Source organism: Eschscholzia californica, unplaced genomic scaffold, assembly GCF_041429995.1.
Source record: "Eschscholzia californica isolate CP2 unplaced genomic scaffold, dmEscCali1.0.p SCAF_1, whole genome shotgun sequence".
In the NCBI taxonomy this organism is placed as follows: domain Eukaryota; kingdom Viridiplantae; phylum Streptophyta; class Magnoliopsida; order Ranunculales; family Papaveraceae; genus Eschscholzia; species Eschscholzia californica.
This window is the reverse complement of record NW_028238198.1, coordinates 72,029,592-72,047,970: the sequence shown is the minus strand read 5'-3', so window position 1 is coordinate 72,047,970 and position 18,379 is coordinate 72,029,592. Positions and strand designations below refer to the sequence as shown.

The following is an 18,379-nucleotide window of genomic DNA, read 5'->3' as shown; positions in this document are numbered from 1 at the left end:
TCTTTTCTTCGGTACTTCATTATCAACAATGATGTTGTACCTGAAATCTGTGTAATTTTGTCCCGACGATCATGCTGCTAGCTGTTAGACAATTTATTTTATTTTTTAACAGTTTTCCTGCACATCTCATGAAGGTTCCCAGGATGGATAAAATCACCAATGATCCAATTCTAGGGTTGAATTAAGCAAGTTATCAACATGGGAATTTCCAAGGCGACACCATTTTCATAGATACATAAAATTTCGGTTCTTTTAGAACTCCCCTATCAATATTTGTAGAATTAGCATTGATCAAAGCAATTTCTTATTGAGCAAAAGAGTTTTCACTAGTTGGAACATTTAGAGGTGGGTTGCTATTCGAACTTTTTCACATAACTTGATTGCGCTGGGCAAGCTTTGTTTACACTATAATTTGACCTTCATAATGAATTATCGGAAGCAAGGGTATCGATAATTCGTCGAAGCATAAATTTTTTGAAAGTTTAACTTTCAACTAACAATATTCTTAGTTGGGGAAGCCAAAATGGTCTGTTATAAGGAGTCGAAGTGGTAAGTTGGTCAAATCTGGGGGGCCAAAAAGAAATAACCCTTCGTTTGGAAATGTGCTTTCCCATTGTGGCTGCCTAAATAAACGAAACAATTTATTTCCACCCAAACGTTTTCTCTAGTGAAGGAGTTTCACAGAGAAGAACACACAGGAAAACCTGCTTCAAGATCTCCTCTCAACTCCTAGAAGAACCCAAAGCAGTCATGGTAACTTTCTCTCTCTCTCTCTTTCTCTCTCTCTCTCTCTCTCTCTCTCTCTCTCTCTCCCTAGATTGCAGAATTCAGCAATAAAAATCATGTAGAAGTTAGACTATCTTTTGGGTATCTACCCATTTAATATTTTATCACAGTTAATCTGTTAATAAATATAGAATCAGATTGTTAATTTGTAGGTTGGGTAGAACATGGATTTATGAATTATGATTCAATTCTATAGATTGGGATAAAAAATGGGTTTTTTTATAATTATGGGTATTTGATTACTTCTTATGACTACAAATGTGCTTCTTTTTCTTTTGAGTTTCTTTTGATTTTCCCTTTCTAGTTTATTTATGATGTGGGAATAATGATTTTATACTGAACTAAATATCAATTATATTGGATTAGAACCCTAAAAATCAAGGAAACCCACAATAGGTGAACGAAACACGGGTACTGTTTGATGTACGAATCGTGATCTTATACTCCTCTCTCTTATCAGGTTCTTTTACAACCGGATCCTTTTCTTAATGAGCTCACTAGCATGTACGAGCGCAGCACTGAGAAGGGCTCGGTTTGGGTCACCTTTAAAAGATGTAAAAACCCTTTTTCGCATTGTTTAGTTTGGTACTTTCTTTTCCGGCTTTTTTCTTTTAGCTTCTATTAAGTTTCTTGATTTCGATATACTCTCTGTCTATAGCATCCATGAAGTCCAAATTGAAGAGGGATAAAATGGCGAGCGCCAATGAAACTATTGAATATAGATGCCTTGTTCGGGCCACTGATGGTAAAAAGACCGTCTCTACTTCGGTATGGTCTCTCTCTCTCTCTCTCTCTCTCCCATACACACAAGCAAATGCTATAACAATATCAGTGCTCAATTACCTATACATGTACTCTTTTATAGGTTTGATTGTACTTTGGATTAAAAGATTGATGATAAGCTACCTTTCCTCATTAAATGCAAATTAAACTCGCCTTTTATAATCTCGAAAATTGAATAGTATGACAGTCACTTTCATATGACAATTAGGCGCAAGGTCTGCCATTAGTTTCCATCGTCTGTCAAAACCCTCAAGTTTAACTTCTTAATATGCTGTTGGCCAACGTTTTGGGGAAATCAAAATAGTTTCCGGGCTGTGAAGACTTTGTAAAAAACTGGTCAAATTTAGTTGACTAGTATATTTTCTAAATGTTAGGGGGAAAGCAAAAATTTTCAACATGTTGAAGGAAAGCAATTTCAATCATTTTTTTATGTTTATGAAACTACACATGAAGGCTTAAATTGATCCAAAATTAGTAGTGGAAATCAAACCGACCTTGCCCAAAGAGAGCTTTACAATGAACTGTATCCATAGAAATTCCATGGGATTGTGCAAATGAATCAATCATCTCAAACCCAACCTGCTTCAACCAAAAATAAAGATATAGATAGATTGATGTTAGTAAGTAAGGGGTTTCAAAGATGAAAAGGAATGAGCACAAATGATGGAATGAAGCATAGGGTATAGGAAGTTTACGTTGTGTCTTGTGCCTTGGTATTTCTGACCAGGATTGTCCAAACCCACAAACAACCATGGCTTCTTCTCAAAATAGGAAGAAGAACAAGTGGAGAAGAAACGCCTTATTATAGTTCCTGCTGCTAGGTATTTACAAACAATCATGCTTTACCCAACTTTTTCTTAACCTAAAACCCATTTAAGAATGAGATTTTATCCACCCATCTTTCACCACCTTCAATAATTAAAGAAAGAAAAAAAAAAAATCAGCTTTGTTATTTCATTTTATTCAAGAAATTTCAGACTGTAATCGGACTACTTACTCTTGGTTCGTCGGACCAAGTGGAAGATGCTTCAGCCGTTTCGCCCTTTCTCTCTCTCAATTTAAGCCTTCATGTGTAGATTAGGAATTCACAATCGGGGTTAATCCTAAGAATGTTAGTTTCTGGTTCTGCTATTACCCATTCCTTCAAGTGTCGATCGCCAATTGCTCTTGATACAGCCAAAGATCCTTGTAATCTCCACATACTATGGCAAAGATCTACATAACCCAATGGCAGAGGAGGAAGAAAATGGTGGTGGTTGTGGCCGGAGATGGTGGCCGGAAATGGTGGCCGGAATTGAAGATGAAGAAGAAGAAGAAGAAGAAGAAGAAGAAGAAGAAGAAGAAGAAGAAGAGGATGAAGAAGAAGAGGAAGAAGCAATGTTTGATTTCCCCTTAAAATTTGTTACCCAGGAAAATTTCTAAAATTACACATATTCCCTTTAAAATTTCATACCCCGGAAACTATTTTGCTTTCCCCAAAGCGCTGGCCTATGCTGTTTCAATGAATAGCCGGGCAATTAGTTGACATCTAAGCTAGGTGAGTTAAAAACACTACATTCTTTTCCATCTTTTGTGCTTAAAGTCTGAAAACAAAACCTTCAAATTTTGTTTCATTCTTGTTACTATTTGTATTTGTAAGAATGTAAGATTTATACTTGAATTGTGCCATCTAAACAGTGAAGTTTAGAATTTCGATAAGACTCCGGTTTCTTCTATATGGGATTTCAGATTGCAGTTAAAGATCAACAAAGATTTCAAGCTTCATATGCGACAGTTCTGAAAGCCCACATGCATGCATTAAAGAAGAGGGAGAGGAAGGATAAGAAAAAGACTACTGATCTGAACAAGAAACAAGATGGAGGTTTGAAGAAACATCGTTCTAGTTCTACTAAAGCTACCTCTTAAGTAATGTTTCATTCTTTTCAAATTTTTTGTTTCCTTTTTTCATTTGTGAGGGTTTCAGAGGATAGGATTTTGTCATCTTCCAATATAGAGCAACAAAGGAATTTTTTTCGATCCGAATTTTAATGAAGATTTGTGAATATGTGATTCAGATGAGAAATGTTTGATTGTTCAGTTCTTTTTATAATGAATTTTTAACGGATATCAACATGATGTAATGAAAAAAACAATGATAAGCATTGATACATGGATACGATGTGATAAGCACAATAACTGTCGACCTAAAAGCCCGACGAAATTAAATGGCCTAAAGAGCCCACATAAACTACGTTTGTTCCTGGATTGACACTTCCATTGGGATCGAACGTGGAACCTCCGCATTGCGAAAGTAAATGCACTTACCAACTGAGCTACCAGGGCTATTGTTAGATGAAAGTTTGTACTGTCGGATCTGATTGTTGGACAATCTAGTACTATATCATTTTGGGTGGAAATATCCATATATTAATTCACGTTATAACGGTAACGGCCCTTTCAAACTGTTGGTGTTTTTTAGTTTTAGAGTTCCAGAGAGATTCACCGGAGAAATAAAACACCGATTTTATACTGCGCAACCGCAACCCCTTCTTCTTCTTCTTCTTTTCCGGCTGGAAATACATAATAACGACCATGGATTTTGCATCTAATTACGAAATCGCCCGCACAGCTGATTTCATACGCAGTAGAAATTTCACTAGAGTCGCTTTGCAGGTAATCAATCATCATCATCATCTTCTTCTTTGGTTCTGTAATACCCTAAAACCCTTCAAAAACCCCTTTCTTTGTAAAAACCCTAGATTTTCTTATTCACTTGAATCCTTTAACTACAATGAACTAAAGCAACTAATTTTCTCCTCTCTCTCTCTCTCTAGTTTCCAGATGAGTTATTGAAGGATTCAATAAGAGTAGTGAGTGATTTGAGAAACGAACTTCATTCTATCAGTAGAGAAACAGACGGTGAAGATGGTATTGTAAATGTTGGATTGTATGTAATGGCGGATACTACATATGGAAGTTGCTGTGTGGATGAAGTTGGAGCTTCACACGTTGATGCTGATTCCGTTGTACATTATGGTCACACTTGCTTAAGCCCGTAAGTATCTAAATTTCTTCTTTTTGAGAAATGATAGACTGATAGACCGAAAGCTTCCATTTTTAAGTACTTTTGAAATTTGGTATAGCTTAATTTAGGGCTAAAGGGTTTTCTTTATCATTGATTTAAAAGACTATAACCCATTAAAATCCTTTGGTTTTTGAAGAACAATAGAGAGAAAAGGTTGGATCTTTTTGATGTTTTTTTTTTCTTGGAGCTGAATTTTTCTTTGGTGCAGTTCTTCTAAAGAACCCATAATTTTTTTAAATAGATGTGTGTTGTCTAAGTTTCTAGGAATCTATAATTAGCTGATGCTAATGCAAAATTTTGATGATTATCTATAGTGAGACTTAGAACTATTGGCCCATCGTTTCGGTCAGGGCAGAACTATAATTCTGAAAATATCGTTTATTTATTTGTTCTATTGGAAATTTGAAATCACAATTGCTTATTATGGATAACTAGTTTTGACAAAATAAAGTAATCTTTTATTTATCGGCAATATGCCAAAATTGATATGTTCTTATGCAAAATTGTGTGAAAAATGTCATTTAAATTATGATTTTATTCTTTCATGTTATAAACCATGAGCTCGTGAAATGTGAAGAAATTCATTAGACTAGACAGAGTAGGCGAGTTATGTGGTGTTTATTTGTTACTTTTATACCATCATTGTTTTACCCAGTTCATGTTTGGACCACTTTGTTGATGGGGGAGAGAATTTATCGAGACACATCATTTAAGAAAACGTATTTAGGTGAGGGTTCTAAACATCTAATCTTTATTCTTGTGCCTATAATTCTGTTCTTGTGTGCAGAACATCAACCTTGCCAGCTCTATTTGTTTTTGGAAAAGCTCCTATTAGCATATCTGATTGTGTCAAGGCTTTGTCGGATTGCTTGTTGACAAGCAACAAGCCTGTCTTGGTACGTACCAAAACTTCAGCTACTCTACTTTTTCATTCTTGACTATTTATAAGTCTAAGATCATTGCAGGAACAGTACGAGCTTCTTTAACATGGTTTTTGTTGAGAACACATTTAAGCCACAGAACTTTGCACCAAACTGCTTATTACTGCTTGTCGAATTTCCAAATGAGATGATAGGAAGCATCATTTGTCCATGAACCTTTTCTAAATATGTTGATCCGATCCATGAGTTACCCTGGGGGTCGGGTGATCCTAGCTGCACAGCTTCCTGTGTATGGCATTCTAAGTTGATGACTTCCGTACTCTGACTACTATTGTGGCTAAATTTGTAAAAACTGAACCATTTTCCTACTTTGCTTCTTTTAGCATGGTTATTCTGTTATTACTTAATACATTGCTTCTTGCAGATATACATAATTACCCTATTCTGCTTTTGATTGAGTGCCGGCTATTAGCTCTAACTAGGTGTTTATGTTGGTTTCGTACTCTGGATTGAGAACTCTAGAGAACCGTCAAGATGTGATAATGTTGAAGTTCTATATTGGTTGCACATAAAATATATAAATAAACAAAAATGCGTAGTGGTCAAAGAAATTAGTGAATGCATCCATGTTTCCTTTTGCACATCTTTGGATAAATTCTCCTAGTCTGAGCATAACTGCAATCTATTTCTGAATGAAAAGATAAAAATAGTTACAGAGTGTATGGAGTTTTTTCTTAAACTATTTGATTTCATCTTAACCAGGTTCTCTACGGACTCGAATATGCACATGCCATACCTTCTATCAAAGAATCATTGAGTGTAGAATCATTAATTAGCTGTGGGTCCAAAGCTAAATGCCTCTTTTTTGGGGATGTTGCATGTTCAGTTATCAATCCATCACAAAACTCAGAAACACACAGCAAGCAGCATGGAGTCTCTGATGCTGACACTACAAATGGGTGTTCCAGTGATTGCAATCAGACTGGTTCCAGTTTGGAAGATAACAAACACACAATAGGAGGTTTGACATGGGATTTGCTTCATGGCCAGAGTATGGATGAGTACATGCTTTTCTGGATTGGGTCTGACAACCCTGCATTTGCAAATGTCGTGCTTACTTACAATAGCAGTGAAATCGGTAAAATCTGCTATGCTTTTCTGAGTTGTAGTTGCATTATCTCACTGGAAAATTTAATGGTATATTTTTCTTTGAAATCTTCACTGGCCCGGTATGTATACTTCTAGGAGAATTTGGAACAATGGGTATTTATTATTTTTCTTCCTGTCTTGTTTAAGTTCAAACTGCTAATTGTAATAGCGTAAACATGCTTTTAGATAATCATTTGGTTGCTGTGAAAGTGGTAAATTACAAGAAATAACTGTTGGTTGTTCTGGAATATTGACGCCAGAAGTGCCATTAGAACCCAGAGATTGTAATATAATATGTCAATTCCTCCTATAATATCCTTTGCCTCATCATCAAAGATATAAAGTGCTTTTTCTATTAGTCGAGCTATAATGTGAATTTAGTTGATTGTTCTCACGTGCATTTTTATTTGATTTTAAATTTTGTTTGTGTTGGTCTCCAGTCAGATATGATCCTGTACAAAATTCTATGCTGAACGACATTTCTCATCAGAAAAGGATTCTTAAGCGTAGGTATTATTATTGATATAGTGTTTATCCTCTATTCTTTGCCTATCAAGTCTCTATTTACATCCATCCATGTACCTCCTAAATTGCTTTTATCTAATGAGGGAAATACACGTTTCTGTAGATATTACCTTGTGGAGAAAGCAAAGGATGCTAACATTATAGGGATTTTGGTGGGGACTCTTGGTGTCGGTATGTTGCACAAGCGAGTTATTATCACTCTTCACTGTTTTATCTCAATTCACTACGATGTATTTCATTAGCAGGTAGCTGGTTGTAAAAGGCCTAACTTTGTTGAGTTGATAATGTTGAAATATGACCAGATAAAAGAAAAAGAAAAAAAATTGGAACAATCTAATGAGGAAAATGATTTATGAAACTTAAAATGTCATGACATCAGTAATACTTTGAAGAACTAAACTAACAATGAAAAACTTAATTCTTAAACAAGTGTCGTGGCTTATTCTTAGTTCCTCCGAATTGTTCTGATATTTTCATCGTGTCGTTAAATTTTGTGTACAAGTACTATTTTTGTACTTCGCAACAGAACTAGACTCAGTCTAATTAACAACTATCCATGCAGCTGGGTATCTTAATATGATTAATCAAATGAAAGCACTGATTGCGGGAGCGGGGAAAAAGGCGTATACTCTTCTTATGGGAAAACCAAATCCTGCAAAATTAGCCAACTTCCCCGAGGTAAAAACAGACAAACATTTTACTACACATCAACAACTTATCTGGCGCAGTATGTCAGGCGATTACAATTTATATGCTTCCTAAGCATGTCTGATTTTGGACAGTGTGATGTTTTCATTTACGTCTCTTGTGCTCAAACTGCTCTTCTGGATAGTAAAGAGTTCCTAGCTCCAGTTATTACGCCTTTTGAGGCTATGCTGGCTTTCAACAGGTACGACTCTTTGGTATTTGTCCGTTCATTACAAAAATCGAAGTTACGAGATTAATTACTTCAAACATTTTTCTTTTTGAAGTTTAATCTTTTCACTTTTATCTATATTCATGGAGTTCCTAAGCGTCCATCCATTACTCAGCAAACAATCTCCCATGCTGAGGAACTTGTTCTATAAATTATGATCCCTTTAGTTGAAATGAGTTTGTTCTTTTTCTCTTGTTTTCTTTGCTTTGTTTCCCCAGGGGAAGTCAGTGGACTGGAAAATATGTGATAGGGTTCAGGGATTTAATTACTTGTGATCAATTTCAAGTTGATGGTGGTGGATCTGATGAACCTCGATTTTCCTTCTTACAAGGTGGCTATGTAGAGGATTTTGTGCAGCAAGGTGACTATCTTTCGCTCTCCTCTCTCAATTAACAGTCATAAGCACTGTCTGGTATAACATAGTATAGAAGTCCACGGTTGTTACCGTTCTTGTTATAACAGTTTTTAATCTAAACACGATAATCCGAAAAACGGTCAAAAGGAGATTATGCAGTTACATGCTATGGTGTTCTTAAATGATTTGAACCCGTAGGATTTTTACTTTTTTTTTTCGAGATAAATGTTTTCATTTGATTAATATTTGGAATCAGTACTTAAATATATGAAATGACATGCAGAAACAGAGAACAATGACGAGAATGAAAGAGCAAGTGAACTAGCAGAGGCAACTCAGAAGTCTCTTCAGTTACACGAAAAGTACCACTCTAACTCCATCATTAAAGGAACAGCGAAAACTGGAGCAGAGTATTTCAGTTCTCGATCATATCATGGTCTTGAAATGCAGAGTGATGATTTGTTGCCTCGATCTTTTGTCGTTGGAAGAACTGGGAAAGCATCAGGTTACAAAGATGAAAGCGAAACAAGCAGAGATATCCCTAATTGACCGAAAGCCCTAATGATTCATTCATTAACGGAGTAAGTTTGTCTTCAGATCTTCGCAGATAGACAAAGCAGAAGACATCAAACGGATTTGTATTTTAGCAACAGGACCTGGATGAATGGTTCTATTTGGGTTCTGGTTCTCCATTATTCTATTTGTATTTTTCTTATTTATATGCAATAGAATGAAAATTAATATCTATAAACCGGTTTTGGTAGGTGTAGTTCCAATTTAAGCAAATAAGATTAGATTTCTTAGCGGTTTTGGTTCTGTTGTTGGAAAAATCATGTATTATTTCTTCAAAATTTCATGTGAAATAACTTAAGCAATCAATTAGGTTGATTAGTTGCTTTATCTTTTTCATGGAAATAATTGTGGATTGTGAATTTTGTGTGGAAGACTAATCTTGGGTGCCCTAATTTTGGATTCTAGAAGCCATCAAATTTGATCTTAAAAATACAACCACTGGCCACTACCACACAAATTGCCCTTTTGAGAAGTCAGAAATCAAAGTCAAAGAAAACGCGTCCATAAACCATTGGTCTATTAAAGTCAATGAAAGATATTTGACTTGAACTAAAGCCATACTTCCACACAAATATTCTATATATTTCCTCTAGACTCAACACTACTCATTCAAACTTTCATCATTTCATTTTTTCCACTCAAAGATCAAAGATGGAACTTTCAAAAGTTCTTATTGTTTTGGCAATCGGAATAGTAGCCGGAATGTTGCCGGATTCAGTTGTAGGTCAAAATTGTGGTTGCGCAGCTGATTTATGTTGTAGTCGTTTTGGCTATTGCGGTACTACCTCTGAGTATTGCGGTATTGGATGTCAACAAGGTGCTTGTACTCAACCTCCTCCCACTAGTAACAACGTAACCGTGTCTGATATCGTTACAGATGAGTTCTATAACGGGATAAGTAAACAGGCTAAAGATGATTGTGCCGGAAAGAATTTCTATTCTCGGAATAATTTTCTCAAAGCACTTGACTCATACCCTCGTTTTGGCCAAGTTGGAAATATGAATGACTCTAAACGTGAAATTGCTGCGTTTTTTGCACATTTAACTCACGAAACTGGACGTAAGTGTTTCAATCTAACTCATAAAACTTGTGTTTGTAGCTAATATCGAACTAAACTAAGTATGTTTAGAATTTTAATTTAAATAATGTTTCATTCTAAAGAATTAACCCTTTTGTTTAATGTACAGATTTTTGTTATATAGAAGAAATAAATGGATCAAGCAGGGACTACTGTGACAAAAACAACACACAATATCCATGCGTTCCGGGTAAGGGATACTACGGTAGAGGACCGTTGCAGCTGTCGTGGAATTTCAACTATGGACCAGCTGGTAAGAGCATTGGCTTCGACGGTCTAAATAATCCAGAAATCGTTGCTAAAGATCCGATCATCTCGTTCAAGACTGCATTGTGGTATTGGATGAATAATGTCCATTCGCTCATAACTTCTGGCCAAGGATTTGGACCCACGATTCGCGCTATTAACGGAGCGCTCGAATGTGATGGTAAAAATACGGCAACGGTTAGGGCTAGGGTTAATTACTACACAAGTTATTGTAACCAACTTGATGTTGCACCAGGAGATAATTTAACTTGTTAAGATATATTGATATAAGTTTTCTCTCCAATAAAATTGTTTCTCTAACCATTTTATAATGTATTATACAACACAAAGAAGGAAAGAATGGAGAATTCATGAGATTTACAAGTTACAATACAAGCTTTCTCTATAAATATCAAGATAACTAGGATAGGCGATAAAATTTGAAGTTCTTGATGATGAATTTCTCATTCTTCATCGGCTTCTAGTCCTGGAATATACTCTAAACTCACATCGAAAACTACTGGACTGTTTGCAGCTACCCTTGGCCTTCCTGGAGCTGAATTTAGACCTTTCGGAAACGCCAACTGATTTAAACAAACGACAAATAAAAGCACAGCACATACACAATCATTAGTATGTACAGAATTGTTCATTCCGAAAATGCTAGCCGAAATTTCTATTATATAGACCATGAAAGAATGACTAGAACTAAGTTCGAGAATAGTCCCGCATGGAGAAAAGATACTCTTATAACTAAAGATACAGTATCTAAGTCCTTTAACGTGCCTCCACAAGACACAACACAGGCTCACACCTTGTCCTCTCCACTCATAGCAAAATGGGTTTGAGTCAGATGGCCACAAACTAACAACTAGGAACACTAGCACTAGCTTGATAAGCATGTCGTGGTGGGAGAATATGAGTACGTCTATTTCAAGACAAGCCTGTTACAGGAAGACCTAGGAAACGTGTATGGGGTCGGGGGGAGGATCTTCCAAATATTAAAAGAAGATGAAACAGTGAGACCAAATGAACGAACTACGGGAATTAGGAAAACCCTTCTTTTGCAATGAATCTGTAACCTATTAAGATACTTACAGGTCCTGGGATGTAGAGTCGGCGTTTTCCTCCAATTTTCATGCTTTGTACGCCTTCATCGAGTCCCTTAATCACCTATTCTAGTGCAAGAACATGATAGGAATCAGAAGACGAGTAGACTTTGCTGACAGATTTACTTTAGAATCGAAGTGTCTAACCAGTTTTCACATGAGTAAATTGATGAACTTCCGAGAATATAAATCTTACCTGACCAGCGCCAACACGAAAAATATAAGGTAGACCTTTCTCCAATGAGCTAGAAATCAAATGAAAGTAATTAGAATAAGGAACGGAACCACCATAGAACTTTCGAAAGAATGTTGTTTGACATGAATAGGATTACAAGATCAGCTAAGCCAAGTAGGAGAGGTACCTATCAAATATTTGTCCAGATGGTACCATCGCAACATAGTTGGCAGCAACCTACGAAAACGAGAAAGAAAGAGGGTTAGCAAAACTCCAACATTCTGACCCGAGATTAAAGAAAAATACAACATATTTCATAGTTTCAAGTAACCAACATAAACTTAATCAATTTCGAACTTTAGGGACTAAACTTCTTCTTATAGTACAGTAGAAAAATGAAAACAACTTAAGTTCAAATATCACCTGAAATCCTGTGGGTGGGCACGGACCTTGACCGAGCTTAATGTCTTTATACTGCAAGCCCGACTCTGTAGTTACCATTTGGACCTTCATATGCCAAAAAGCCCCTAAACTTTAGTTCCTTTTCCTCGTAACGAGAAGTTAGTCATAATTGATCAATGAAAATCAAGATATGATATCATCAAGCAACAACGATAATAAACTTCAACTTCGTCACTACGATAACAATGTCCAGTGCGGTTTTGTTCCACCTACTTTATACTATCCTTGGGGTTTTAAACATACGTCGAAAGGGTAGGAAACTTAACTATTTAACACCCACGATAAGGATTTTCATCGTGTTGCTACACCCTCCTTAGGAGAGGATGAATATTATAGAAATGTTATAGAAGTGAAGGATATGTGAGCTCACCATACATTTTCAAGCTCCTTTTCACAGTCGGAATCACAAAGTCTTGGTTTGTCCTCCGGGGGCAAGCCGGCTCCTTTAGCATCAGATGTAGCTATAACAAGGGATGACATACCAAAACCCAAACCGATAAAATCTCTGCGATTCACCAGAGAGCTCGACAGATCTTTAACTTGTGTCAACTTCACCGGTGTAGCTCTAATCTGTTGACCTAAGCATTGGATAGCCGTACTTCGAAGTCTATACCTGCCTAGGTATTGAGAAATGGGAGATACTCTTCTACCATAATCCTGACCTAGTAGACACAATCAATTTTTTGGTATGGTTAGACAAAAGGCTTTGAACTCTTTACCAATGCACAACAATACAAGAGTGATATAATTACATGAAATTCTATAAACCAACAAAAAAGAAGATAAGATACATTTTTTATACAATCTATAGTAAGTTTGACCTTATAAAGAATCAATCTCATAAAAAATGTGAAGATGATCAATTTAACAATTGGGAAATTATTTGGAATTCATAAATTGAAAGTGTAGATCTAAGAAAAGAGATATTACTAGCTAGATTAGACCCAAATGAGAGAATACAACAAAAAGGGAAGAGAACATGGAATCTCAAAATGAAGTGATGAGAGAGAGAGAGAGAGAGAGAGAGAGAGAGTACATATAGTAAAGAGATAGGGAAATGGGTACCTATTAGAAGGAGAAGGGATGAAGAAGAAGAAGCCATTTTTCAATTTTCTTGGAAGAGATTCTTGTGAATTAAGAACTTAATTGGAATGGATAATGTATGTACACATACTCATTGTGTCCATATGTTTGTTAGAGAAAGTATACTTCAATCCCACCTTTTATTTTTATCTTTCCTATTAAAACCTTCTCCTTTTTATATGATGTGTGAAAATCTTTATCCAAAAATCATACAATATTATTTTGGTCTCAAACTCATCAAATTATGGCAACTTCTTTCACCACATAGATCATTATTGAAACAACTACCAACTTTTTTAACTCCACTTAGAATTACTTATCGATTTATCAAGAGAAAGGTTTGATGTGTGGGAGGTCCCTAAGATCAAAGCATAAAAACAAACTTAGACCGTATATGTAGTTCAACAAAAGGAAAAAAAAAAATACATCCATTCGTCTAATTGGTAAGAAAGCTAACCATATTGGTGACATTGATATAAGAAAAATGCTTCTTTCACTCGTAATAGTGACAGTACTTATTAAGATGTGATAAGATCAAATTAGAAACAAACTCTAAACCAAAACAAGTTATCACCCTCTTAAAAAAAATGGTCAACAAAAAAAAAACAATTTACCACCACCCATGCAGACTCGACAGAGGATTTGTCGTGATTTACACTTTCATTGATCAGAATGATCGAAAACACAAATCAAACAAGTAGTATAAAAATTCAGGTCGGTCTCCTCGTATTTTGTTCTCTAGCTTATTTTGTTGGTTTTATACATAGAAGATGGCTTGTGAACATTTGTTTACCCATACCCAAGTGGTGGTTTATTGAACTTAGGTTATATTAGCTTATTTTGTTGGTTTAAGGGAAGGAAAACTACAATAACACAAACTAGAAAAATATATTGATTCAAAGCTGACGATCAGCAGCATCAGCAACAAAAGGCAAATAAGGAGTTCTTCCAAGAATTGAAAAACCCACACTATACAGAAAACAAACAACAATAAACACAAAGATAAAATTATAACCCATCATCATCAATCTAAACCCTAATCCTTTCCCTGGATTAAAAACCCTCTGAATCAACAATGGTAAAACCAACAATACATCTAAAACCACTGCTTGCATTGAATTAAACCTCACGAATCGACTGAAACTAGGGTTTCTAACAACACCCAGATACAGACCGAAGAAAGCCACGAAACTAGCGTAAGGGACTGATCTGTAGAAGTTTAAAAGAGGGAAAATTGGTTCAAATAAAAGCCCTAGATTTGGGTATTGGACGAACAGGTAACGTCCGTATTGAAGTCCATTGAAGAATGGGAGGAAGTAAGCTACTGCTGAGATTAATCTCTCGGTGGCCGGAACTGCTTGGTAAGACATTGAAATTGTAGTAGTCTTGTTCTTCTTCTTCTTCAAACATGGTGGCTGAGAAATTCCTACTGTAGATCGGAGGGGATTTGGGAATCGAACTGTAGATAATGGAGGTGGAAAGAAGGGTTTTTTTAGGGTTTGGGAAGTTGGGTAGAGAGAGAGGCGAAGCAGAGGAATGGAAGCCATTTTTTAGTATTAGGGTTAAATGACACACAAGATAAGGTTTTTATAGGCGATGGCTGGTTCTAAAATGCGCACGTGAGGTGTTTAGGTTTAACGTTAACCTAGTCCATCTCTCACTCATTTCTCTCTGCAACTCTCTCTCTCTCTCTAGAATTCTGATGATGGGTTCACTTCAAATTCCATTTCCAAAGATGGGTTTATCAGAAAAAGGTGATAGCTTGATGAGAGTTTTTCATATACAGAACCAGAACCAGCTCTATTGTTCTTCTTCTTCAATGGTGGTTTCAGTGTCTGGGGTTTCTTCTAAACTGAAAATATCATGTGGGTTGAGAAGTGGACCAAGAAAATCATTATGGAGGTCTAGGGTTTTATCTACTGAAGCAATACAAGCTGTACAGTCTTTAAAATTAGCAAGATCATCAGCTAAATTAGAGGAAGTTTTTAATAGTAGACTTAGTAGGCTTTTGAAAGAGGACTTAATTTGTACATTGACAGAACTTCAGAGGCAAAATGAATGGGAATTAGCTCTCAAGGTATGATTTCTTTCTCTAAAATTAGTACATTATTATTTCTTAGAATTGGTCATTTTTATACACAAAATGTTCATCTCTGAAATTTATAACATGGGTATCAAAGAAAAGATAAATCTTTTTCTTGTATAGAAGATAAATAGTTATATTTTAGTATTGGTTTGGAGTTGAGTGGATATTTGGAGGGAGATAATAGATAGGTAATCAAGAATTTTGATTAGGATTTTGACTTGCACTGTTATAGTCTTCATAAGAAAGAGTTTATCTTGGGCATCTAATTTTTTATGTTGAGAGTTGCTGTGCTTGTTTATAAGTAGTCTTGTTATTGTTTTTGTTGTTAAATACGATGAACTTGGGGGAAATGGTTCTTTAGGTTGTAAGAGCATTGAAACATCTCAAGTATAATACTAGTACATACACCCGAGTACTGATTAGGATCGAGTTTATACATTAGAGCTAGTGAGACCATTTGTTTCTAGTACAGGGAGAATTAGGTGGACAATATGATTATTACTCTATCGTTATAGCTTTCATCTTATTCATGGCGTTTAGGTTCATTTTATTGTTTCTGTGACCATTGGCCCTTGCGCTACAATTACTATGGCAGTTATATCTAAAAGAACATTTTTCTGTTGGTAATTTGCAAGTTCACATTTATCTAAGCATAAAGTGCTATTTTGTTTTCTGTCCATCTTATTCACTTCAAAGATAAAAAAAAAAAAAGTTAAGAATCGAGACTCCTCTCTGTTACATTTTGCTTGTGTCAAAATTAAAATTACATTTTAACTTTACAAGGCACATCATGGGCTTACAATGTTCTACTGCATGTTGAAATGAAAAGATTGTGGGGTTTTGAAATGCATCAATTCTTCCCAACTAGTTCAATCCTATATGCTTATGATTTTCAACATGTACCAAGTCTCTATATAACTTTGGTAGTGTAAGTATGAAATGAGTGTGATGTAACACTAATCTTAATACCAACCATATTGTCCTTGACCTAGGCACCACTTATTCCCAGTAGCCTAGTTCTGGCTTGGTACAAGGCTTTCCGTGGCATGGGCCTGCCCTGGACCAATCCAGGCTTCTCCACCTGGCAAATCTAGGCGCTAAATCCAGCAAAAAGGCCTAGCCAATATGTAAGACAAGGTAGTATGTTATAACCCAGGTCTTTAGCATTGTGGGACTAAGTGCTTAGCACATGAATCCTCCGTTTTTCGTCTGGGTGATTATGTCTTGATTGGCATACCACACTTCAATGTGCTGAATTGGTACCTTAAAAATAAAACTCCTGTGTCAGAGAGATGCTACTTGATAATGCATGGAAACAATAACTAAAGAAAATACCCTAAGTTTTGTGTACTTTTTTCCAGTATATTTGTATGAGTTTCTACTCTAAATCTTGAGATATAATTGGTCTATTTCAGTAAACTTAGCCGAAGTCGTCTCTTTTGTTAAAAGTGAAATTAATTAAATTTCGCTCATTTTAGGTGTTTGAATTTGTGCGGAAAGAAGTGTGGTACAAGCCAGATCTATCTTTATATTCCGACATGATATATATGTTTGGTAAAAACAAAATGACCCACATTTCAGTAGAATTATTCTTCAAACTACAGAAAGAAGGCTTGAAGCCCGATACAAGAACTTATACTGAGATGATTGGAGCATTTCTCCAAGTAGACATGGTAGAGAAAGCAATGGAAACATACAAATCAATGAAGGAATCAGGTTGTGCTCCTGACAAACTAACTTTAACTATATTAATAAGGAACCTTGAGAAAGCTGGAGAGGAAGAGCTTGCAAAGAGCGTAAAGAAAGATTGTGAAGAATTTGTGGATTCACCAGAGGAGTTTCTTGAAGAAGTTGGACGAACATATGTAAGGAATTTCTCAAACTATCCTGTTTATTTTGGTACATAATTTTCAGTGTTTGCCTTATGCCCCTTATGTCCTGGTTGTCTCTTACTCTTAAGAATTATGTGTCTAGTTATTATGTTGTCAAAATAGTAACTCCACTCATTATTTTTTACTTCGGAAATGATATGCATCTAGTAACTATGTCACTAGTAGTAACTCCACAGGGAAGTTACCCAAACTGGGCGTATCTAGTGACTATGTCACCAGTAGTAACTCCACTGGGTAGTTACCCAAACTCGGCTCAAGTTCGTAACATTTTCCTCTTGTTGAGGCTTTTGGAGAGAGGAAGGGAGAGAGTGGAAAATGTGATAACAAGTAGTAGTACATGTATGTATGAGTACAAATTTATTCATGATGGCCCCTCCCTCCCTCAGCTTATAAAACAAGTTTGAATTTGATAAAGAAGAGTTGTTTTAAGATCTGAGTTTATTAGAGAAGTAAACGAATGCAAATACTCAAAGTATACATGTAAATTATACATAGATTAGTTCAGATTTCAGATTCATACTTCAGAAAAAATGAACAGCACCTTAGTGTACTAAATGGTTCTAGGCAGTCCACTACCCTTTGGTGTAACGGTTGGACACCCCTCTTAAGCCCATGAGGTCGTGGGATCGAGTCTCCAGTATATAAAGTAAATATTTGAAATAAATTTGTCGGGCTTTAGGACTCTTTCATTTGTCGGGCTTTAGGCCTCTTTCATTATGGTTTAAATTAGGCGGTTATCGTACTCATCACATCTTCATGATGTATCAATGCCTTGTAAGGACTAATGTAGATGGTTCTAGGCACTTATCCAACAAAATTTCAAGTGCATAAGTTTCAGGGCCTGACTGTGTTTTCCTAACTGGTTCTTGTTCTCTTTCAGCCAAAGAGGAGATCACTTGAATTTGTTTGAACATTCCTGCCACCAAAATAAGATCCTGAACGACTACTTCTACGCTGTGAGCATAACAAGGCGAACAAAATGGCTTAGAAAAATCGATGAGGTGCAGAGAATGGAGCTTCAGTTATCTTTGCTTTATAGACTTATATAAAATTTTCCATGTACATTGTAGAAAGATACTCATTTAAAATCTCTCAAGTCTTCAATGAATAAAAGTTGTCTCCCGTTAACTCTTTTAAGTTTGTAATTTTTCTTTTTATCCCTCATTAGCCAGTTTGTATGTATTTTAATTGTTCATGTAAACTTGTTGGTAGAAG

At 35.8% G+C, this 18,379-nt stretch overlaps 5 protein-coding genes and 1 pseudogene across 7 annotated transcripts; 4 read left to right on the top strand and 2 right to left on the bottom strand.

The window, feature by feature from the left end:
* The first annotated feature begins 615 nt into the window (after positions 1–615).
* Positions 616–3,679, top strand: LOC147568874 (signal recognition particle 14 kDa protein-like). Its single transcript, XM_086655296.1, has 4 exons — positions 616–753; positions 1,247–1,340; positions 1,445–1,554; positions 3,298–3,679. Exons 1-4 carry the CDS (start codon positions 751–753, stop codon positions 3,472–3,474), a joined length of 384 nt encoding a protein of 127 aa, XP_086511422.1. The 5' UTR covers positions 616–750; the 3' UTR covers positions 3,475–3,679.
* Positions 3,680–3,998: 319 nt separating this feature from the next.
* LOC147568873 (diphthamide synthesis DPH2 family protein) lies at positions 3,999–9,374 on the top strand. Its single transcript, XM_086655289.1, has 10 exons — positions 3,999–4,221; positions 4,383–4,603; positions 5,421–5,529; positions 6,277–6,652; positions 7,104–7,173; positions 7,292–7,359; positions 7,751–7,866; positions 7,971–8,077; positions 8,323–8,465; positions 8,743–9,374. The coding sequence occupies exons 1-10, from the start codon at positions 4,141–4,143 to the stop codon at positions 9,006–9,008; spliced, it is 1,557 nt and encodes a 518-aa protein (XP_086511415.1). The 5' UTR covers positions 3,999–4,140; the 3' UTR covers positions 9,009–9,374.
* A 266-nt stretch (positions 9,375–9,640) lies between these two features.
* On the top strand, positions 9,641–10,745 carry LOC147568872 (endochitinase EP3-like). The gene is made up of 2 exons (XM_086655291.1): positions 9,641–10,092; positions 10,221–10,745. The coding sequence occupies exons 1-2, from the start codon at positions 9,684–9,686 to the stop codon at positions 10,631–10,633; spliced, it is 822 nt and encodes a 273-aa protein (XP_086511417.1). The 5' UTR covers positions 9,641–9,683; the 3' UTR covers positions 10,634–10,745.
* LOC147568871 (FKBP-like peptidyl-prolyl cis-trans isomerase family protein) lies at positions 10,618–13,358 on the bottom strand. The gene is made up of 7 exons (XM_086655294.1): positions 13,169–13,358; positions 12,479–12,765; positions 12,065–12,148; positions 11,829–11,878; positions 11,663–11,711; positions 11,456–11,530; positions 10,618–10,941 (listed from the first exon to the last, which is right to left on the bottom strand). The coding sequence occupies exons 1-7, from the start codon at positions 13,203–13,205 to the stop codon at positions 10,822–10,824; spliced, it is 702 nt and encodes a 233-aa protein (XP_086511420.1). The 5' UTR covers positions 13,206–13,358; the 3' UTR covers positions 10,618–10,821.
* Positions 13,359–14,055: 697 nt separating this feature from the next.
* LOC147568870 (protein TIC 20-II, chloroplastic pseudogene) lies at positions 14,056–14,733 on the bottom strand (annotated as a pseudogene). Its single transcript, XR_015231131.1, has one exon. The product of XR_015231131.1 is annotated as a protein TIC 20-II, chloroplastic pseudogene (transcript).
* Positions 14,734–14,829: 96 nt separating this feature from the next.
* LOC147568869 (protein THYLAKOID ASSEMBLY 8-like, chloroplastic) lies at positions 14,830–18,301 on the top strand. Of its 2 annotated transcripts, none has more exons than XM_086655293.1 (3): positions 14,830–15,263; positions 16,877–17,137; positions 18,045–18,301. In XM_086655293.1, the coding sequence occupies exons 1-3, from the start codon at positions 14,889–14,891 to the stop codon at positions 18,072–18,074; spliced, it is 666 nt and encodes a 221-aa protein (XP_086511419.1). In that variant the 5' UTR covers positions 14,830–14,888; the 3' UTR covers positions 18,075–18,301. The 2 variants fall into 2 exon arrangements, with proteins under 2 accessions (XP_086511419.1, XP_086511418.1); XM_086655292.1 differs by having other exon boundaries at positions 16,751–17,137.
* The last annotated feature ends 78 nt before the right edge of the window (positions 18,302–18,379 follow it).